General features: G+C 40.2%; 1 protein-coding gene and 1 pseudogene across 1 annotated transcript; one reads left to right on the top strand and one right to left on the bottom strand.

The window, feature by feature from the left end:
* Positions 1-586: 586 nt before the first annotated feature.
* Positions 587-4,970, top strand: LOC136552380 (uncharacterized; annotated as a pseudogene).
* Positions 4,971-7,215: 2,245 nt separating this feature from the next.
* On the bottom strand, positions 7,216-20,860 carry LOC136550182 (protein CHROMATIN REMODELING 4-like). Its single transcript, XM_066541671.1, is given in 13 exon segments — positions 7,216-9,671; positions 9,975-10,581; positions 10,703-10,770; positions 12,111-12,225; positions 12,998-13,152; positions 13,733-15,451; positions 15,453-16,361; positions 16,482-16,532; positions 17,221-17,277; positions 17,279-17,902; positions 17,998-18,099; positions 18,927-19,179; positions 20,350-20,860. Coding segments are annotated over 12 exon segments (6,678 nt in total). The 5' UTR covers positions 19,146-19,179; positions 20,350-20,860; the 3' UTR covers positions 7,216-7,619.
* Between the last annotated feature and the right edge of the window lie 258 nt (positions 20,861-21,118).

Raw genomic sequence — 21,118 nt, 5'->3', positions numbered from 1 at the left:
TGATTTATGATTATTAAAACTAGCAAATGTGTTTGTGCGTTGCAACGGAACCCAATACTATAGATGTCGAACTCTATGTCATCTCTAGATATGAGTTGTTATAACTTGTATGAGCATGGTTTATGAGTCCGAGTCATATACAATGTACGGAGTCTTAACTTTTTATTTCTTGTCCAATATTATACTCATTTCAGAACAAACATATTAATGACATATATGTAATTGTACAATGATAAAGAGAAGAGAATTATTATTATTATTATTGTTATTGTTATTGTTATTGTTATTGTTATTGTTATTGTTATTGTTATTGTTGTTGTTGTTGTTGTTGTTGTTGTTGTTGTTGTTGAATGAAAATGGTAAGAAAACACGGAAGGGGAGATGGTGGTTTTTTTCTTCCAACCATATACTTCATCTCGTTTTTCATATTTAGACTCATATATTTTATGGTGTAACCTATTTATTTTCGCTCAAACTCAAAACCAACACAACCCACCCACAAGGCCCAACTGGCGCGCCAACCGGTCAGAGTAGCGCACCGGCGTCGGCGTGGATGGCCGCAGCGGCCTGCGGTGGCCTACAGTTGATGGGCCAATCTAGGCCCGCCCAACTACGCGTCCTCGTTCGTCTTCCTCCGCTCGATGCAGCAGCGACTGCAGGCGGCGCTCGACAGAAAACAACACGGCGGCGACCGGATCTCGCCGGGAAAATTGAGGGGTGAAGGGTTCCAGAGTTTGGTAGGACCTCCCTACCTCCCCTTTTAGTAGGTACGCCGCTGCTTCAACCTCCAGGTCCAGGCACTAGGTCGCTCCTCCCTTCTCTTCCCGAAGGCTCCTTGTCCATCGTAGATAGCATCCACTTCGCCGAGGTCGACACTTGCACGTATCCTTCTCGCCTAGTCGCCGCAGTCCTCCTACCCTGCTTGGCCCGAGGGGAATGGGGATCCATCCTGACCTGAGTGGATTCTCTTTTCTTGGTAAGGTACCCTTTGCTTTCTTTGATGGATACTTGGTCGGTCGAAGATCTTTGTTTTGCGGATTGTCCAAATCTCAATCTTCTTCTTCCTCCACGCAGGTAGTCGAGCAGATTTGGTAGCCGCGTGACGTCGTTGTGATTGAGTCATTCGGACATTGTTGTTATTTGATCAGTAGTCCTTATGATCGAGATCGATCTTACTTGACTCCATAAGACGTATTGGGGTATCTTTTACTCCAACATAAGACTGGGAGTGAACCCGCATGCCTCAAGCCCGCCCTTCCACTGAACTGAACTAGACATCCTCAAGCATCATCAATTCTAATGGATGATGCAGCAGGAAATATTCTTGCATCGCTTGGCCGCGTGCATCTAGTTGATCTCACGGCCTCTGAGGGCCTGCCTTCTGACAGCTATAAGATGTGCGTAAGCCATCATTCAGCTGTCACCAGCTGATGGTGCCTTGTTGAGGTCAGGTTTGGACTCGGCTCTCTATTTCTTCCACCAGCGAGGGTATAATTCGAACGAGGCTGTCCACTCGGATGATTCCCGTGAATGGTGTAAGACCTCTGGTTACTATGTTGATCCTCAGATGTGTCTGGAAATGTATGATTACAGGCCTGGTATTACTGCAACAGATCCCAGTGGTGAAATAGAATTGCCTCCGTCAGGTTTGCCTGACATATTTTCGGTGCTGGGTAAAGTTTCTCAAGATATCATGGATGCAATCAGTTTCTCATTGAATTTGCGTAGCTGTGCGTTTACTGAGATACTTGACAACATACCCTTGAGAAGCCAGGAAGTATCATCTTCTGTTCTTTCAGCATGTTGTCATTCAAGGCCATCATTTGAAGGAGCACATCAGCACAGCATTGCTTCTCAAGATAATGGTCACTTGCTCATGTTTTCTGAGCAGGAGCAACAGATTGATAAGACTTTGCTTACCCTAGTTAAGCCAGATAGGTCAGGCCTATATGTTAATGACTTACATGGACGCTGGATTCTTGTTGATGGGGATATTGGTCCACACGATGTTGTTGTCTATCCTGGCCTTGCGCTTTATCAGGAAACCGCTGGCTATGTAAATCCAGCTGTACATAAAACAGAGGTTGACAACATACATGTATGTATGTTTGGGCGATGTTCTTTGATGTTCAAGCTCATGCCTAGATCAGTTGCAAGGCTGAGTGGTTCAGAGATGAGAGCTGCTGGCCATGGCGTTGATGCTCAGTTTCAGGTCCCCATACCAGTTAATGATTTCATGCAGACAGATCATTTTGCTGATCAACTGTTTCCTAAGACTGAACCATCATTACACACAGAACAAGATTCGGGTAAGTTAATGCCTCTGACTCGTTGCTATATGCAAATATACTTTTCATGTACTCCCTTCAGTCACAAATAAGTGATGTTTGGGTTGTCCTAAGTAAACAATTCCAAACTTTTGTTGCGTATTATAACTATTATTTATTATGTATTGAGTTTGGATATTTTATAATGATATACAGGTATCTTTATAGCAAAAAAAAGTATGCTCACTATGTTTCAAAAAAAATTATAACAAAATTAGTAGTCAAAGCTGTGTTTTGAAGACCATGTTAATGTCCAAAACATCACTTATTTGTGACTGTAAAGAGTACATGAAAAAGCTGCTGTTGTGTCTCATGTCATGATATCTTCTCCCTCATTAAATTAGAGTGCCTGATACTATGTGTATGGCCATCTGTTGGTTACTTGGTTCTGGAGAAAACTGCTTTGTGACACCAATTGCGCTGCCTGCCTCGTGCGTGACCATTTGTATAACCAATGCGTGATGTTTCCAGTACATATTGTTGTGAATATGTTCCCAATATTATACAAATTTATAATAAGATGTAGTCCAAAACAAGTGCAATTATGTGTTCAATCCTGGACAGTGTAAACACCCTAGTTTAAAAAAGAAAATAAAGTGTATCTACAACAAGAACAACTGAGGTCTTTTTAGAACAGTGTTCTTTATAGTATGCATATCATTAATATTAACATGGAGATCTGGACCAGCCATGCCTAGATTTGGAGTGATCTAGTCTATGAAAAGTTTCTTCTTGCATAGTGATAAAGTAAAACATCTAACTGACTTTGTAGAATTATATTATATAAATCAACATGATACAACTCTTTTATACAAGCATGGTCTCATATTGTGTGTAACACAATAATATATCAAATGTCTTAAAGTTTGGCATGAATGAGTTAACCCCATGGATAGGCAGCTTAATCAGTGTGTACTAGATAAGGTTTTCTTTATTTGTACTCTTCACTGTCAATGGTTTTGTAAATCTGAAAGTGATTGATCATGCTCATGATTTATTTGTTATTAAACTTTTGGCCACAGGCCTTACAGAACTGTATTCTTTTTATTGGAATAACATGTATTGATGGCTTACTCAGTTGTTTGGTGTAGCATCATTCAACTCTGTGATGAATAAAAAGAAGGGAAATGCAAGAACAAAGCCACTCCCTCCTTCTAAAAGACTTCGCCTAGAAGCACAGAGGGTCCTGAAGGAGCGTGTTCAGGACATTGCAGATAAGAAAGGCATCAAGCTGAGATTTTGCAATCTCAAAGAATGTGAAAGCCACATCCAGTCGTTGGATAGTCCGTGTGAGAACACTAGAACTGAAATTGGATGGCCACAAGGGGTTCCATTTGTCCATCCACATGACCTCCCAAACAAGGCAAAGCTTGGGTTTTTGGAAGCTTATGAACCTGGATGGACGGCTTCCCAATAAGAAATGGAGTTGAGTTTTACTGAACCATGATGAGTGCATTCTCATTTTAACTTTCTTGGTAAAGGTACAATAGTGCTACTTAGGTTTCAGAATTGTTTTTTATGGTACAACATACAATCAGGAAATTTACTTTTCAAGTTTCATCTCTAACCTACCCAATCTTGCTTGGGTTTTCCCTAAAAAATAATTTGTTATTGCTGTTTAGCGTACTGGTTGGACAACCGCTTGGGACATTGGGAATTAGAAATATTTATTTTCTCTGTTTCACCAGTCCATTTGCATTGTGAATCTCACCCTGATCACTCCAACCTGTTTCTGAACCAAATTGTTCTATCATTCCATTGCACCCTGGCAAAGTCTGAAATTTGTACTGATTCAGACTTGTGCTCTGTCCTGGAGTATCAGTCACTCCAAAAAAATTGCACTTGGATGGCACCTACCTAGCCTTCCAAATGACATTCTTAACAGTGTAGTGACCCAAGATTGTCCAATTCAGAGTGATTTTGTTCTGTGTTCCTGTATCACAGTGTGCATTGGCCCTGAGCTTTCCCTTGAGTTCAATGTTCTAGCAGCAGTTGTTTTAAAGTCACACTTGTGGTTATGTTACATGAGGAATGACATAAAGGTTTTCCATGATTTCTTAAGCAATCAAGCCCTCGAGAATTCGAGACTCGAGAGGTCCGGTTGCACTGCTGTGATATTGTTGAGTCTCTATTTCCCTATTAATGATTATTGTGCAAAGAATTCGTTGGGCTTTTACAAGTTACTAACATAGCCTACTTGAACTCTCTTCTGCAGGAGCCAGCCTCAGTGAATTTTGATGTATTACCAACCTTGGGTATGTTTTGAATTTCAGGGTTGGTCAACAATTCATTCCTTCTACATGTTGCAGAAGTAGCAATGTATACTGACACCAAATAATGTGGATACATGCATGTAGTATTGAGAACGTGTAAATGCAACAACCTGCTGTTTAGATTGAAAACGGTGCCTACTAATTTCTATATGCTCAAGGTTGCAATAATTTCTTTACCTTTTTTTTTTGGGTGTATAAGAAGAGTAAAATGAGAGTATTTTTTGGGGGCGTATGAGAAGAACAGCAAAATGAGCTGCTTCAGACAGACTTAGACGGGTTAATCCACAATGCATTATAACTGAAAATTGCTTGTAAGTTGTAACCCAACTCCGCATTCTCATGTTGATGTGGGGGCAGATGCCATTTTGCCCGGCGGCTTTGCCAATCCAGAAAGAAAAGAAAAAGACCTTCTGACCTCCTTTAACTATCGTTGTGGTCCGATTTAGAGCATCTTGAAGAGTTTTTCTTGAACTCACTCTCTAAATCATCATTTAGAGAGTCATTTAAATAAAAATAGCTCTCTATATTTTCACCTTCCAATAACTTTTCTATATCTAACACATTCTAAAAAGCCATAGCTTTTCTATACCTTACACATTCTAAAAGGTCAATCTTGCTCTCCATCTTTGACTAGCGAGAAATCTAGAATAGAGAATGACAATATTTAGATATCTAATTAAAGAAGTTGGAGGTTATTTTTCGCTAAAATCTCTATTCCTATCAATAAGGAAAAATATAGAGGTGTTCTTAGAGTTGGCCATGTCTCCTTAAACTAGAAAACCGGATGTTTTGGCTCCTTCAACTATTGAAACCAGTTGTTTTACCTTTTTTTATGGTTTTCAAGGTGGTTTAGTCTCACGTGTGATGCCACGCCAGACATCCTACGTGGCACCACATCAGTCCACGATGAGGTAAATTGAACAAAGTTGATAACAGAGATGGGTTAAATAAACTTTTTCAAAAAAAAGTTAAATAAAAATCTTTAGGAAGTTACCCATTTTTTGTAAAAAAAATAAGGAATTTAATATTCCAAAATCTGGTCTTATCATAGAAAATTTACTTTAGCTTATAAAAAATGAAACCAGTTTTAGATATTTTCAAAAATCATGCTCTATATTATGGTGCATAGATTGGAAATATTTGGAACTTATATGGTCTCAGTTTGTGTTTATTTACTTTATATCTCTCATTATCTATTATAATTAATATATCAGTGATAACAAAAATAATATCATTTAACCACCTCATAGTTAAACTCCAGGTGAGTAGATTCAACCACAGGGAATAAAACCAGCTAGCAATTTTTTGCTAACTTATTACCACATCATTCTCATGTGTCAATTTTGTGCTATTAATTTAAATCTCACCAGAAAAAAAAAATCATATACAGGTTTCCAAACAAGAAGGAAAAAACATCATGTACGATGAAATTATGTTTCTTTGTGGTGTGGTGATATATCTATCTAGTAGGACCTATATAGGAGTCGACACCAATCAAGTAGCTAGATTGTTTAGTTACTGCCCAGACCAGAAAAGGTTGCAGCCATATCCGTATTCCGGGTCAAGTTGTCACCTGTGTTCATATCAAATAGGATTGAGTATAAGGTGGTTGCATGGCACTTATATTATTGTCGAAGTCACTTTAAATTGTATGTAGTATGAATCGTCGATATAGACTAATTATAACATATATAGCAAGAGTATATACTACTAAATATAAAATAAAATGAGATCATATAAGATCATATAAAATCTAGTCTATGCACTATAATATAAAGCATAATTTTAGAAAAAATCTAAAATTGGTTTCATATTTTTCTACAATAGAATAAATTTTATATGATTTTTAAGATTAAACTAGATTTTAGAATTGAATTCTATATTTTTCAAAAAAAAATTGAGTAGTTTTTTTTTAAGATTTATTTCTGAAACTTTTTGTAAAGCCTATTTGACCCCTAACTCTAATTTACCTCACTCATGACTAATGTGGCATCTAATGTGACGCCATGTTAGAAACTGCCTTAAAAACCATCCAAGGAGAAAAAACAGCTTCAATGGTTGAAGGAGTCAAAACATCTGGTTTTCTAATTTGAAGAGGTAAATTGCACAACAATAGTTGAGAGGTCAGGAGGACTTTTTAAAAAAAAAAAGGCAAATGCACAACAATAGTTAAGGTCACGAGGACTTTTTCAAAAAAAAAAAAAGCAAAATAGTGAAGTTCAGCTCCGACCTTCTAGGCTTCTAAGGCCTATCTCAGTAACAAGAATTGTTTTCAAGACTATCATATCGTATAAAATAAAATAAAACATGAATAAAATACCCACTGTCAATGGAGTTTTATTTTATGGTTTTATAGATATTTATTTTCATAACTTATAGAGAGTTGATAATTATATCAAAAAAGTTTCATCCTCGTAAAACTCACTTCCTCTCTCTTCTTTTTTTAAAAAAAAACACATTGCGACATTAACATAAATGCTTATATGACAGCTTATTAAATACAAACTCCCACAAAGACCGATCTAACGAAATAAACACAGCATCTCAGCTTCTCTTTGCCGAGGCACGTAGGCCAGCCATAAATGCATCCGCAAAAATTAACAATAACAGCTGGGGACAGTGAGTTCCATGTTCTATCAGGCTACCACTCATGGCAGGGCAATATCATCGTCATGACATCATGTCTACTCTTACAGCCACCGCTAGACAGACGGCAAATTACTAAACCATATACGCATAAATAAATGAATAGCGGTCTACAGTCTACACACCCAACCAACACCATGTTAGCAAAATATACATTTCTTGTATACAGGTTTCCAAGAGTTGCTCCCGACGGACTAGTGCCCAACTACTACTGCTAAGAAGTACCACTAGTCCTTGGATTTTATCCTATCTGCACTCTGCACTAAATCATTACACAACATGAGATCATCAACACTGGAAACATTGGGAGAGGGAAAATCCCAGTGTTTTGCTGAACGGAAGAGAAAGGAATGTCGAGCTAACTGGCTCAAGTCTAATGCTCGTCTGAGGTCATTTCATCCACTCTATCTTCGTTGTCTGTTTTAGCAGATAAAAAACTTGATGCGACGACCGCATCCGTGTCCGCAAGAGTGAGTTCGTCTGTCGGCTCCGCCAGGTTCCCGGTGCTTTCAGCGTTGTCTAGTGGAACATCCTCTTTCAAGTCACTGCAATCACATGCCACAGGCGTGCCAGCTGCTCTGCTGCTTGTTCCAGGTGCTTCATCAACAAGTGGGAGTGCAGAAAATGCCATAGCTGAGTTATCTGATCCTTGCAATCTGACTCCAGCGTCAGGAGTATCCTTCACTGGTGATCCAGAAGATTCGCTAGCTTTGTCATCTACTGGAGAGGAACTAGTTATCTGACAACCAATTTCAGGAGCCTCCAACTTGGCTGCAAGAGCTTCTGAACCATCCACGGTTTGGTTTGATTCTTCAAATGTGGGAGGTAACTCATCTTGCCCCTTGCTGCCAGCTAAAGATGACAACGATGCAGAGTTCAAGTTGAGTGAAGGTGCACCATCATTCCAATCGACAGAAGGGGCGGCTGTAGCTTCAATGGACGGGTGTGCTGGGGTAGTGACGCAATCGCCTTCACCAGATCCAATTTTGGAATGCTCTACATGAGAGGTAGATTGCTGAGCCTTGCGGAGTTTCCTTTTCTTTGAATTAATCCTTGGATCTTTTGGGCAAGAAAGAGGGGCCCCCGGGATCAAGAATGGAGGTATTGATGGTTCTTGTTCTCCAAGAAGAAGGCACACGGACTGAGCAATTGCTGAAACAGTTGCTGGTAGCTCGCGTTCAGGTGGCTTAGATGAAGGAGCACGTACAGCCTCCTGAAGCCAATGAGGTAACTTGTTTGATTTTAAACCTCCAAGGTCACTAGTATTATCAAGCTGAGGATTTGAGTGGTCTATGTGGTTGAGATTCATCTCGATGGGTTGTTTGCCTGACCTCACACGACGCTGCATCTCATGAAGCAAGTTGATCTGTCCATCCGAAACACCAGAAAGAAGAATGTTCTCATGAGAACTTGACCTAATTTCACTGTGCGGAATGGAACTATTGTTTTTTCTGTTTATGGTAAGTGAACCAATGCTATCAGTCATGAAAGGATTTGGCATAAATGGCGGGATTGGTCCAACATCAGATTTCTCCAACTTGTCAAATGCACCACCAGGAAAATCTCCACCATAACTTGATCTATGCTTGAAATCCTGCCATGGTACATGAGGTGTGCCACCCTCCCCTGAGTTAATGTAATTAGCAGCCTCAATATGAGGAAATCTGGATAGGATATCACTAGAACCTAACTGAATATCAGTTAAGTGGGACTGCAATTTAGGCTGCTCCATCCTCATTTTAGAGAAATTACTTTCATTCAGCGCCCGAGACATCATTGCATCAGATATTCCAGGGAATGTTGTTGAGTAAGAACGTCTGGTGGCTGTAGACATAGGTTCATCAATAATCTTTTGCTCCTCCAAAATCCATCTCGAGGCCAGCTCTTCACTAGTTCGGTTGTTCAAAAACTTCAACTTTGGATCTCTAAGCATAGCATCCCAATTTCCCCTTCCATGCCTACGAACTCCTATCCACAGAGCATCAAGTTCATCCTCTGACCAATAATCTAGTTTTGATCTCTTCTTCAAGAATTTGTTTGAGGCATACTGAGCACGCATCATTATGTTGTCCAAGACTTTCTTGTGATTATCAGGCATAGCCGAATGGATTGATTGCCCTGGGCTAAGACCCAGCCCAGGAAGTAGACCAGACATAAATGACTTTTGCTTTGAAGTACCAGCAACATCTGCCATGAAGTTCGGTAACAATGAACTATCTGGCAACTCTGGGACAGCACTACGAATATAATCCTTATGAGCACCCAGTGACAGGTTAGGAAATATATCAGGTACAGGCTTAATATGCTTAAGTGGAGTGTTGTCTTCCAGACTGAAGTTTGGAAGACCCAGTTTCCCTTGAAATGATGCAATGGAGGGTCCAGGATTTTCAACAGGATCAACCCCCTTCCCTGATATAGGAGGAATCTGCACATAAGAACTAGTGTTATTTTTCCTGCTTGCTAATACCGCTCTTTACTTGATAAAAAAAAATATAGGTATGCTCCTCTTGAGAATGATTTATTTGCTATATTAATACTACCCATAAAATCAAATATCAACAGTTGAGCTATGTTGTAAATAATAAAGAAATAAGAAAGTGAGAAAGAAACTATCTTAAAAGTTTTGACTTGTGAAGAAACAAATGCACCAAAGAAGAATGATAAAGCAAGACACTGACTATACGAACAATTAATTGGACTGAGTGCCAGGCTAGGGAAGATGACGTACATGACTGAAGGGAAAATAACTTTCTGGAATCATGTTACTTATTCTTCGCAAAGCCTCCTCAGATGCACCAGGAAAGATGGCCTTATCAGAAGCTGGTTGAGCTTCGTTTCTATGCTCATTAGAATGGTCAGCAGAAGTTGACAGTTGTTTGTTGACTATGTCACCACTAGCCCTTATATGCTCCTTTATGCTTGGTGCACAAAGTGAGTTTTTGTATGAGTTCACCTGATCAGCATTTGGAGCACAAAGGCCAAGTACAGGTAGCAGGTGATTTGGGGTCCCTGGATTGAAGTCATCGGTGGCCTTTGAGTGGTGCTTAGATGAAGCAGCATTACCAGGAATTCTGGCATAAATATCTTGAGGGATTTCAGAATATCTCTTTGATTTCTTGGAGGATTGCCTCATTTCTCCAGTTGATTCACTAAAACGTTTCGCACCAGATAGCTGTGAAGAATTTGGGTCTTCTACGATTATCAAGGGATTTTCAGCAGGTTCATTAGCAATAGAGTCGTATGGAGTCATGAACTCTTCAAGATTATCATCAGCATAGTTCTTGATAATGTGCCGCTGGGCAATCCTTTCCTTTTGTCTAGCTCGAAGCTTTCCACTGCCAAAAGCAGAGGCAGATCAGTGCCTGAAGATGAAAATTGCACCTTTGCAAGCTAGCATATGGGCCGAAATTCCACACATGACAGAAAGCGAGGGAGAGAGTGGAGAAGAGAGCATACTATTTTTCCTTCAAGACCAGTCCAGCTGCTGTATATTCTCTCTTTGGTTCATCTCCCTCATCAGAGTCCTACATATCCATATCAGCAAATCATTGCAAGATATCATAAACAGTTGGAAGATAAGCATGAAAGGACAACAGCAAATGAAAAGTAACAATTCATACAAATACCTTTGGAATGTGCAATATTACACAGGGCGTACCCAGTGCTGAGAGCTCCAGCTCTGTGCGGGGTCTGGGGAAGGGTGTCAGTGGCAAGCCTTACCCTCGCCTGTGCAATGCGAGGAGACCGCGACTCAAACCCGGGACCTTCCGGTCACAGGCGGTAAGACTCTACCGCTTGCACCAGGCCCGCCCTTCTAATGTGCAATATTACACAGGACAAATTAATTTACACGCGCTATTCATGTGAGCTATGGAGGAAAACATGAGCCTTCGATTAACCCTATCCTTCTATACTCTAAAATTGACTCCTAAAGCATGTCAATCCTAGCATCCCAGTCCAAGGCATACACACAGAAACCAAATTTGGTGACATGTTTGAGCAACTTAAAAGACAAATGCCTTGATCACAACTTCAGTGCAAGTTGATGTACCCACAATGCAATTCGCTGAATAAATAATGAGTGCTCACATATTCCATTCAATGTACACATATTAGTCACAGCAATCATTATGAAGAACAAAGATTATATGGTGCCCAGGGGGGATGGTGTCCTCTTTAACTAAAATATCATGTTGCAATGTTTCAAAAAAATCATCACAAAAATCATGTATGCAGTACACCAAGTTAAGTTTAACCATAACAATTCAGTTTGAAATTCATCTTGATGATTCAAAAAAGACAAGTGTCACTGTCAGCACATGATGAACAGTGCTAGTTGGCTGCTTGTCTATTTCGTGTCTTAACATCTAGGATGAATTTCAAATTGAATTGTTGCAACTATACTTAACTTTATGTGTACCACATACATGATTTTTTCATTGCAACATGATATTAACGAGGGCGCCAACCACCCCTGAGCACCAAATATTCCTCTTATTATGAAGAAAGGAGTGAGATGAGCCTCAAAATTGTACGACAACACATACTTTTCAGAAAAGTTCACATGGCTTAAAATGAGTTTACAATGCAAACAGAGGGATGCCGCCATATTTGAGTGTGTGCTGCTATTAGAGGGTATTCTTGTCACATTTAAGCCCAAGACAATATGGTTTCCTTGGTACATTTACCTGGTCAAAAGTGACATATATTTGAAAACAGAGGGGGTGTTTAGTATGTAGGACAAATCTATGTGATTTTTATCAGTCTTCATGTAGTTAGTAGCAAAGCAGTAAATGAATCATCAATGCTTCCTTGATGGAAAGTGAGAAATGTGCACAAAAAGGTCAGTCCAACAGGAAAATACCTCACTTAAAGCTTCATTAGGAAGTGTTGCAAATGTCTCTCTGTAAGAAACAGCCTTCCTTAAACGTTTGCCTCGGCCAAGAGATGCCTCCTCCTCTATTTGATATTGTTCCCATCTGAATAACATTATTATTATTATAGTATTCCTCAAGGTCGAAAGAGAGAGAGCACACTAAGCAAGCAGATCAATTATTGCTACAGAGGAACCCAGGCCTTTCCTTGTCTCACCAAACTATGTTTAAGTAGGTAGATAGATTCACTGTGAACAATTTCCTAGGTCCAAAGATTTTGATGCCCATGCGGGCACCAAATTCTGTCTATTCAGCACAACTGCATCCACCGTACAAATCAAGAATGGTGCATGCATGTACATTTTTCCCCTAAATAAGAAATAACACAAACTTTGCCTCCATTATGATGGCATAAAGCATAGAAGTTGATAAACCACACTTTTGAATTATTTATTATACATGCTAGTGTTGGAGTATTCATTCTTCCATTTGTTTTGCTTTCTGACAAGTATACTTTTTAAAATGAGGGAAGATTTTTAGGTGCATCATTAGGACCATCACATCACATCGCACCTACTTAACTCTCACAGTGATGGGATTGTTAGGCCTTGTTTAGATTGCAAGTTTTTTCACTCTCTCTCCATCACATCAAATTTTTGGACACATGCATGGAATATTAAATGTAGATAAAAAATAACTAATTACACAGTTTGATTGTAAATTACGAGACGAATCTTTTGAGCCTAGTTAGGCCATGATTGGACAATAATTGTCAAATACAAACGAAAGTGCTACAGTGTCAAATACCGATTCCTAACCCCAATCTAAACAAGGCCTTAGACAAAAAGATACAAGTTTATATGGTATTGCAGAGTACCTGACACGTAAAAATTTATCCCATTCATTTTCTTCTGAACGATTAGTAGCACCTTGCTTTGATTCAGATGCTTGCTCGCTCCCATCATTATCAATAGGTGCAATATCCTCATTGGTACCAGGGTCGTCATTCAGCTCATCGTTCCAATCTATTGACTGTTTAACAGAGGGAAGTAAAGAGAAAAGTGTTAGAAAGATCTCCAATGAGAAACTATGAATAGCACAAAGTAAACCTAGACCACCATATACAAAAAAAAAAAGGATAACAGAGGTGATCCACTAGAAGTCAGGTGGTACGTAGGTCCAGGCAGGTGTCTGGGCAGGATAAATCTGCTACGTGGGATGGTGTTTCCTAGCACATAGTCAGCATGTAGGGGCCCACAAAATGTAAATATGTACTCCTTCCTTTCCAAATTGTAAGTCATTTTGGCTTTTCTAGATACATAGTTTTTACTATGTATCTAGACATAGCATATATCTAGGTGCATAGCAAAAGCTATGTACCCAACCAAACAACTTACTCAGGATGGAGTACTAATTCATGTGATAAAAAATTGAAGATCCAAATTTAGTGGACATACTTTGTAACATATGTAATACTGACAACAGATTACATAATTTAACAACAATTTTGACACATGGATAAGAACGAAATCCTGATATCATAATTTACCAAAAGAAATTCATAAATAATCACCATTTAGGAATAAGCAATTAGGCATACAGATCAAATTACCTTCACAGTACCAAGCATATCGTTGTCCAAGTCCCCATCAGTGCCTTCGGCCACTGATGATGGAAGGTTTGATCTATCAAGCAGCTTCAAAATAGCATTTTCATCCCAAACAAGTTTGGTAGAACCACCAATACATTTGTCCTCATAAACATCACCTAGGCCACCGGTCTTTCTTCTATGCTTAAATTCAACATCAGCAACAGGACCTGAGGTTTCATTGCTATCTTTATCATCCACACTGTCACTATTCCCAAAGAGTTCCTCTGTACCCCAGCGAATGATATCTTCCACTTCTTTCTGTGATTCTGATTTGTTAACGAAAAGTTGATCAAGCATCAATTTCTTCTTGGCTAATTGCAAGATACGCTCTTCAACACTAGCACGTACTACAAGCCTGTAAACCAGAAGTCTGTTCGATTGCCCAATTCTGTGTGCCCTGTTCATCGCCTGTATATCAGCATGTGGGTTGAAATCTGAATCATATATGATAACAGTATCTGCAGTTGCCAAATTAATACCAAGTCCACATGATCGTGTAGACAGCAAGAAAACAAAACGTGTCTTATCCTGGTTAAAGCGAGTAATTGCTGCCTGGCGCTCCGCCACAGATACCGAGCCATCAACCCTTTCAAATGTTTTAGGACCGAATTCTAAAGTCAGATAATCTTCAAGGATGTCAAGAAGTTTTGTCATCTGAGAGAAAATAAGGACACGATGGCCTTCCTTGTGTAATATTTTTAGCATAGAGTGCAACAAAGCTAGCTTTGCTGAGGCCTTTATGCGCATTTCATGCAGAAACTCAGGTGAACCAGATTCAGGTTCAGTTCCAGGAATAAGATATGGATGGTTGCAGACTTTCCGAAGCTGCATTACTATGTTCAATAAAGACTGGTGAGCACCACCTTTTCCAATGTTGCGCAGTACTTGATAGTTCTTTGTAAGCATAGCACGGTAGTATTCAGCCTGGATTGATGTCAATTCAACAGGTACCATTCGCTCTGTCTTTGGGGGGATGTTTTGCATTGCATCTTTTTTCAACCTCCGAAGCATATGAGGAGCTACAAGTTTCTTCAGCTCCTCTACTTTTTCTGCTGTTGTAAGGTCATTAAACTTCTCCTCAAATGATGATAGAGAAGGGAAAGAAGTAGGCTGTAAGAAGTTCAATAAGTTATACATTTCACCAATGTTGTTCTGTAAGGGAGTTCCAGTCAACAAAACTCTGTGCTGAAATGAGAATGAATTAAGTAAACTAAAGAGTTTGCTGCTAGAATTCTTCAGGCGATGTCCCTCATCAACTATAAGAACTTCCCATGAGACAGAACGAAGATATGCAGCATCAACAAGCACCATTTCGTAAGTTGTAAGCAAAACATTAAACTTGTATGATCTCTTTGTTTTGCCAATCTGGCTTGCATCGCCCGCATGCCACTCATACTGGCGAATGATAGATCTTGACCTTGCAGAACCATGATACTCCACAACATTTAAATGAGGAGCCCAAGATGCAAATTCAGCCATCCAGTTGGGCATTGTAGAAAGAGGAACCAAGACAAGACATGGCAAACTAATCTTAAATTCACAACATAGGGATGATAGAAAAGCACAAGCTGACACTGTCTTTCCAAGACCCATCTCATCAGCAAGGATAACATTTTTTGACTTGTACCAGCATTTACGTAGCCAGTTCAAGGCTTCCAGTTGATGAGGGAAGAGCATGCCTGCCCTGAAGTTCTTTTGGCTGATCAACTAACACATTAAGCTCCTGTCGGTTCCTTGTGTTTGCGTAATCTTTTACCACATCTTTATCCAAAGCCTGGCATTCAAAATTCTTGAACTGAGTGACCAAACGGCTATATTTCATCAGGGTAGGTTCATCTATTTGTTCCCAAGTGCATTCATCATAAGGAAGACCACACCATTTGATTAAAGCCTCTTCCACTTCATCTACAGAAGCACGAAGAGCAATAACTCGTTCTGGCTGGCACCACTGTTCCTTACAAATGTTTATCAAACTCGTTCCATACTTCGCTTTATAGTTTTCTAGTTTCCTTTTTGCTAATATTTTTACCTCGGATTCAGCAACCCAGCTGTTGTGGATATTTGATTTTCCAACCCATTTGATCAAGAACTCATATCCAGCATCATTGTAGTCCTTATCTGTTATTTCTTCTATTTTCCCATGCTGCTTACTTTCATCTGTATGCTCTTGATTGGTCCTGACCATTGTATCAGCTCTACGGACAGCAAGTTTGGTATCATCCTTTTCTGCTGGCAAATCAGATGTCGTCTCATCTTCACCTTTTTTGGAATGTGAAACATTCTCTCTGTCTACTTGATCATCTTTCATTATACTGGTCTCATCACCAGAACATACTGATAATATCTTCTTGGCTTGTTCTTGCTTAATTGACTCCTTTTCATGGGATTTACTGTTACTATCCTTTTGCATTTCCAAACTGTGACCACTATGATTGGCTGATTCATCAGCACATATATCCTCCACTGTACCATTTCTAGAAGACTCCATATCATCCACCTTGAGATTAGCTGATTCAAACTGCTCCAATGAAGCATGGGATGTTGGGTTGATTTGGCTCGTCTGAAGCTGACAGCCTAGGATGCGATCGACCTAAGCAAAGGCCACCATATAATGATAATCAGATGAGAATAACACAAATGATAGGACAAAACAGAGGAAAGACTAAGAATGCTTGTATGAAGATGCAATGTAGTGTAAATTGCAACCAACCTGCTGATCCTCCTGGGGAGTCATTATTTTGTCTCCTACTACACCCTGCTCCTGCAACATGTTTGCAGGTACATGAGCGTCACTCTGGCATATTTGTGTTGCAAAATTACTGTGCTAGGACATTGGATAAGAGAGCAGCATCTGATCAGGTATTCATCTTGCCACAAAACTTGAACGAATTGCAATTGTTAACAGATGAGCACACAATAGCTAAACAGGGGTGGGCAGCTGCCTAATGATGCTATCACACTAGCAGCCAGAGACAAGAATAAAAGAAGTGTGGCACTAAAATATATGATGACAGAAGGTTAAAAAGGAAAGAAAAAACGTGATCAAGCCAGCTTTATGTTCAGGATGCACAAAAGGTGATCAGAAAGCATTATATGGTATGTTTACCCAAAAAAAAAAAGAGAATTGTTAGTACATGATCAAAATTTGAATCTGCGTCCTAAGCTATTCAGTTTATTTATAAAGAGTTATAACTGACCGAAAAAGAGAGGCTTAAGTAATCATAACAGGGAAGTTGTCAATTTCAATGAAAAGGAAAAATAACATGCAGAAAACGAAAAACATAGCACTACAGTAAATGGAGGCAGATCAATGTGAACAACTGATACTAATCTGTCCATCAAATCACCAGTAAGAAACAAAATCAATCTGGACCATTTCTGAGCAAATAACATGGAAAATTTATTTAGTTGATGAATATTTGAACATAGCAAAGTGTTAGCTTCAATACCTCAGAGTGCTTTTTCTCAACAAATTTCACTTTCTTTTTCCCTTTCTTGGTACTGGACTGAAGGTGCTTTGCCATTGGAGGGTTTTCTTTTTGGCGGTGACTCACTGTTATCAAGAGATGTCGATGGTTCTGATGAGGAAACACTGTCATCATCAGACATTGAATATTTAAGCTTTTTTGTGCCAGATCTTTTACTCTCTCTCTGACTATTTTGCCTCTTGCTTTTAGATTTATTTGGAGACAAGTCCATACGGTGTGGATGTTTCTTCAGTTTCAAAACACTTCCATGTTTAACAATTTTCTCTTCTGAAGGTTCTCCAACAAATTCTGTCTTCGAGGGTTTAGCATTCTCTGATAATTCCTTGGTTGAGCGCTTCTTCAAATGTAATATCAGTGTCTTCTTTTTCTCAACTTCATTATTCTTCATACCAGGGTCACCCCCCTTCATTGTGCCACCAGATGAGTGTTTTCCTTGTTCGTTTGATCCAGTTTTGTCTTGTGTGGAGTTCCTGGTCTTAAAGGAGACTTTTGTATGCGAAGGTGGATTATCTGATGCCGTACCTGCATACATCCTTGTACTTCTTTCATGTTTCGAAGTGTCAGCCTCTACATTACCTAACAGCTTCAAGCTACCTTTTTTTGGACGGCATCTTGGACATTGCCACTTCCCAGGGGGTGCACGCTAGATTGGGGACAGAAGAAGGCAAGGATTAAAAATCCGGTCATTATAATGAAAATTTGTAACTTTTGAACCAAACAAGAGGGCACAATACAAACCTTAAGAGGAGGATTGAGGCATTCCAAGTGGTAAACACGAGGACAGCTATCACAACATAGCAAATTGCCACCAAGATCACATTCTACACACTCAAAAAAATACTGAAAGAACAAAAGTAAAGTGATAAGCAAATTTTAAAACCACAACAGAGGTCACATACAAAGCAATTCATAAATAGCTAGTGTATATAAACCTCAAAAAAAAATTTAAAAAAATACTCCCTCTATTCCAAATTATAAGACGTTTTGGCTTTTCTAGATACATAGCTTTTGCTATACACTTAGATATACACTATGTACTAGATGCATAGGAAAAACAATGTATCAAGAAAAGTCAAAATGCCTTATAATTTGAGATAGAGTGGGTACTATAGTTCTTGTTGATAATTGGAGAAAGATGTAATTGCTCAGCTGTTATTCATAAACATTTTTTCAATTGCAGTTGCTAAGAAGTTCCCCACAACCATGTATCATAATTTACTTAGATGTGTCAGTTCAGTATAGTTGCAGGCATGTATATTGAAACAAAAAGCACCATAGGAGCTCCGGGCTCAGTCATATCTCACGTACATGGGAGTCTGACAGACTATTTCATCTGTGAGAGAGTTCACATGTTAATAAAACATGTAAGTTCCCTTTCACTTGGCTTGCTTATACTTGTATTTGTATAAAACTACTCCTGAAGACCTAACTGAAGCCCAGGTGTTTAACAAAAATAATACTATGTGTGCTCCATGAAAAAACGTCTTTTCTATAATGGCTACATTATTAAATCATTGTTTAAGCCTTCTACTCGTATTATAGAAGTGCGGCACATAAAGGTAGAACAGTATATTAATCAGACACAACATCGTATCTAAAAGATCACAAATAATATCTACACAAAAGACTAAGGTCAACTATGAAAAGTTATTAGGTAAGAAATTTACCCCATCGTGCCCTCTTATCTTCTTGGCTGATGGAGAAATGTTAGTGTCGTGCTTCAACTTCTTTTTGGTGGAAGCATGGCTCATTGGAGAGTCTGATGTTGGTGAGGTAGCCTCATTCTCGTTAGATGGGCTAACTGTTAACTTGCTTCTTTTCCTTTTATATTTCAAACCCCAGTTTCCATCGGCTGTGCTTTCACATAAAGAGCTCCTCTCCTTCATCTTCAGCACACTTGCACCAGAGACATATCACATACTGCAATCAAAATGAGGAGAAACATGTTTTTTTGTCATTAGTAACCCAGTTCAAAAGAGACAACGCGTAATAGATAAACTAACCATTGTTTATTGTAATCTAATATACATATGCGATCACAGGACAAGAGTCAGATCTCAAGTGAGATGAAGCGTGGTTTAATCAAGTATAAGAACACTACGGATACGGAGTGCTGATGCATTAGAGCAGTAGGCATTTTGAGGCATAACATTGTACTAAGATGTCAATGAACAGTTCTACTCAAGGTCCCAGACAAAGAAAGGCGGATATTACTCATCTTACTTTGGCTATTGGTTCAATTGAAAGTTCCCTTTTCTCTTTAGAGAATATTGTTGTGGAAGAGCAAATGCAAACATAATAAACTACCTTTTACATAGTAGCTTTAAATGAACAAATTTTCATAGCATAGGAAATAACTGAGTGTGAAAGCTAAACGACAGAAACAAGATCAGCCAGAACTAGTGGGTTGTTGCTTATAAATTTGTTAATATAATCACATTAATTAATACCCAAATTGGAAGTTAACATACAAAGGCAGAACACAATAAATAGCCAAAACCAATTAAGGAAGATCACTATAAACCCTTACTAATCAGTTTTGCACAGCTAGGTAGCATAACTCATCTAGCAAAACAATACTTAAGTAGTTACCACAAACATTCCATGTCTTGCTGTTCTCTAAAAGCCCATATGATAAACTGTCATAACCATAACCTAGCACCCGATACAGCTATCACTGGAACCAGGTCACGACAAACAGAGGCATCAAAAGTCCACTGCTACTTCAGACCGGACATCCACCCTAATCTTCACCTCTGAACTGAATCCCCCTAATTTTGGAGTTCACAGCATTTTTACCCAAGCGCAGAAGAAACAGAGCTGCAAAGACAGACAGATAGACTAACTCCCAACCGGACCCTGCCAGCAGAAGCAGAAGCATCAGAGCTTGCAAAAGCAGCTGGCCGCCTGTAACTAGCTTCACATGCTCATACGGCACAGCCACCACCCACGCCCAAATCCGAATCTCCGTCTCCGTCCTAACCCCAAACTCCATCCGCCGGCAAACCATTTCACAACAAAATTCCACACAAGACCCCCATAAACCCGCCCAAAAGTGGCGCCAAATCGCGCGGTAGAGATCCATCTCACCTCCCCGCGCCGCCGAATCGATGCCGGAGCAACGGACGCAGCGGCGGATCGCGCGCGGGTAGCGCCTCCGGAGGCCGCGGGGCGGAGCAGAGGCGGCGGCGAGGCCTATGCGGCTGCGGCGGAGGCGGCGGCGTTCGGCCGAATAGGGGAGGGCGGCGCTAGGGCAGGGAGGTGGGCGAGGATGCAAATGGGGAACGGGGGCAGGAGAGCGGCGCGGCTATCGAGGGGCAGGGGCACCCATCGCATCGGGGGTTGTGGAGGGGGCGCGTGACGAGAGGCGAGCGCTGAGGGCAGCAGGCAGGGCAGAGCGCTTCACGCGTCGCTTTCGGCTGCCCACCCCGGGGACGGTCGGTGACAGGCGGGGCCCCCGGGCGGCAGAGGGGACACGTGGGGGAGGGTGCGCACGGTGCGCGGGTGGGCGCCGCGCTCCCCGCGGTGGCGTGATGACGGCAAGGGTGGCCGCCCGCGGCCCGCCGCTCCAGGCGCGGCCGTGGGCGGGGGAGGTGGGATTGGTCGGTAGAGCGGACGGATCATTTGCGTGGGAAGCTCGCGAATTCTTCCGGGGTTTTATAGGTTTGCGAGTCGGGTTTGAGCCTTCTTTGAAGATTGGCTAAAAGAAGATGACTGCTTCCGTAGCCGTAGCCGTAGCCGTAGGTGGGGCTTTACTACCTTTTATATTATTTATTTTATTTATTATAAAATGCTCCCTCACTCTAAATAAAATATAATAATTACATTATTCATCAGTCAAATAAGTTCATTATTTTAT

Source organism: Miscanthus floridulus, chromosome 4 (genome assembly GCF_019320115.1).
Source record: "Miscanthus floridulus cultivar M001 chromosome 4, ASM1932011v1, whole genome shotgun sequence".
NCBI lineage: Eukaryota > Viridiplantae > Streptophyta > Magnoliopsida > Poales > Poaceae > Miscanthus > Miscanthus floridulus.
The sequence above is the reverse complement of the archived record's forward strand: the minus strand, read 5'-3'. Positions and strand labels throughout refer to the sequence as shown.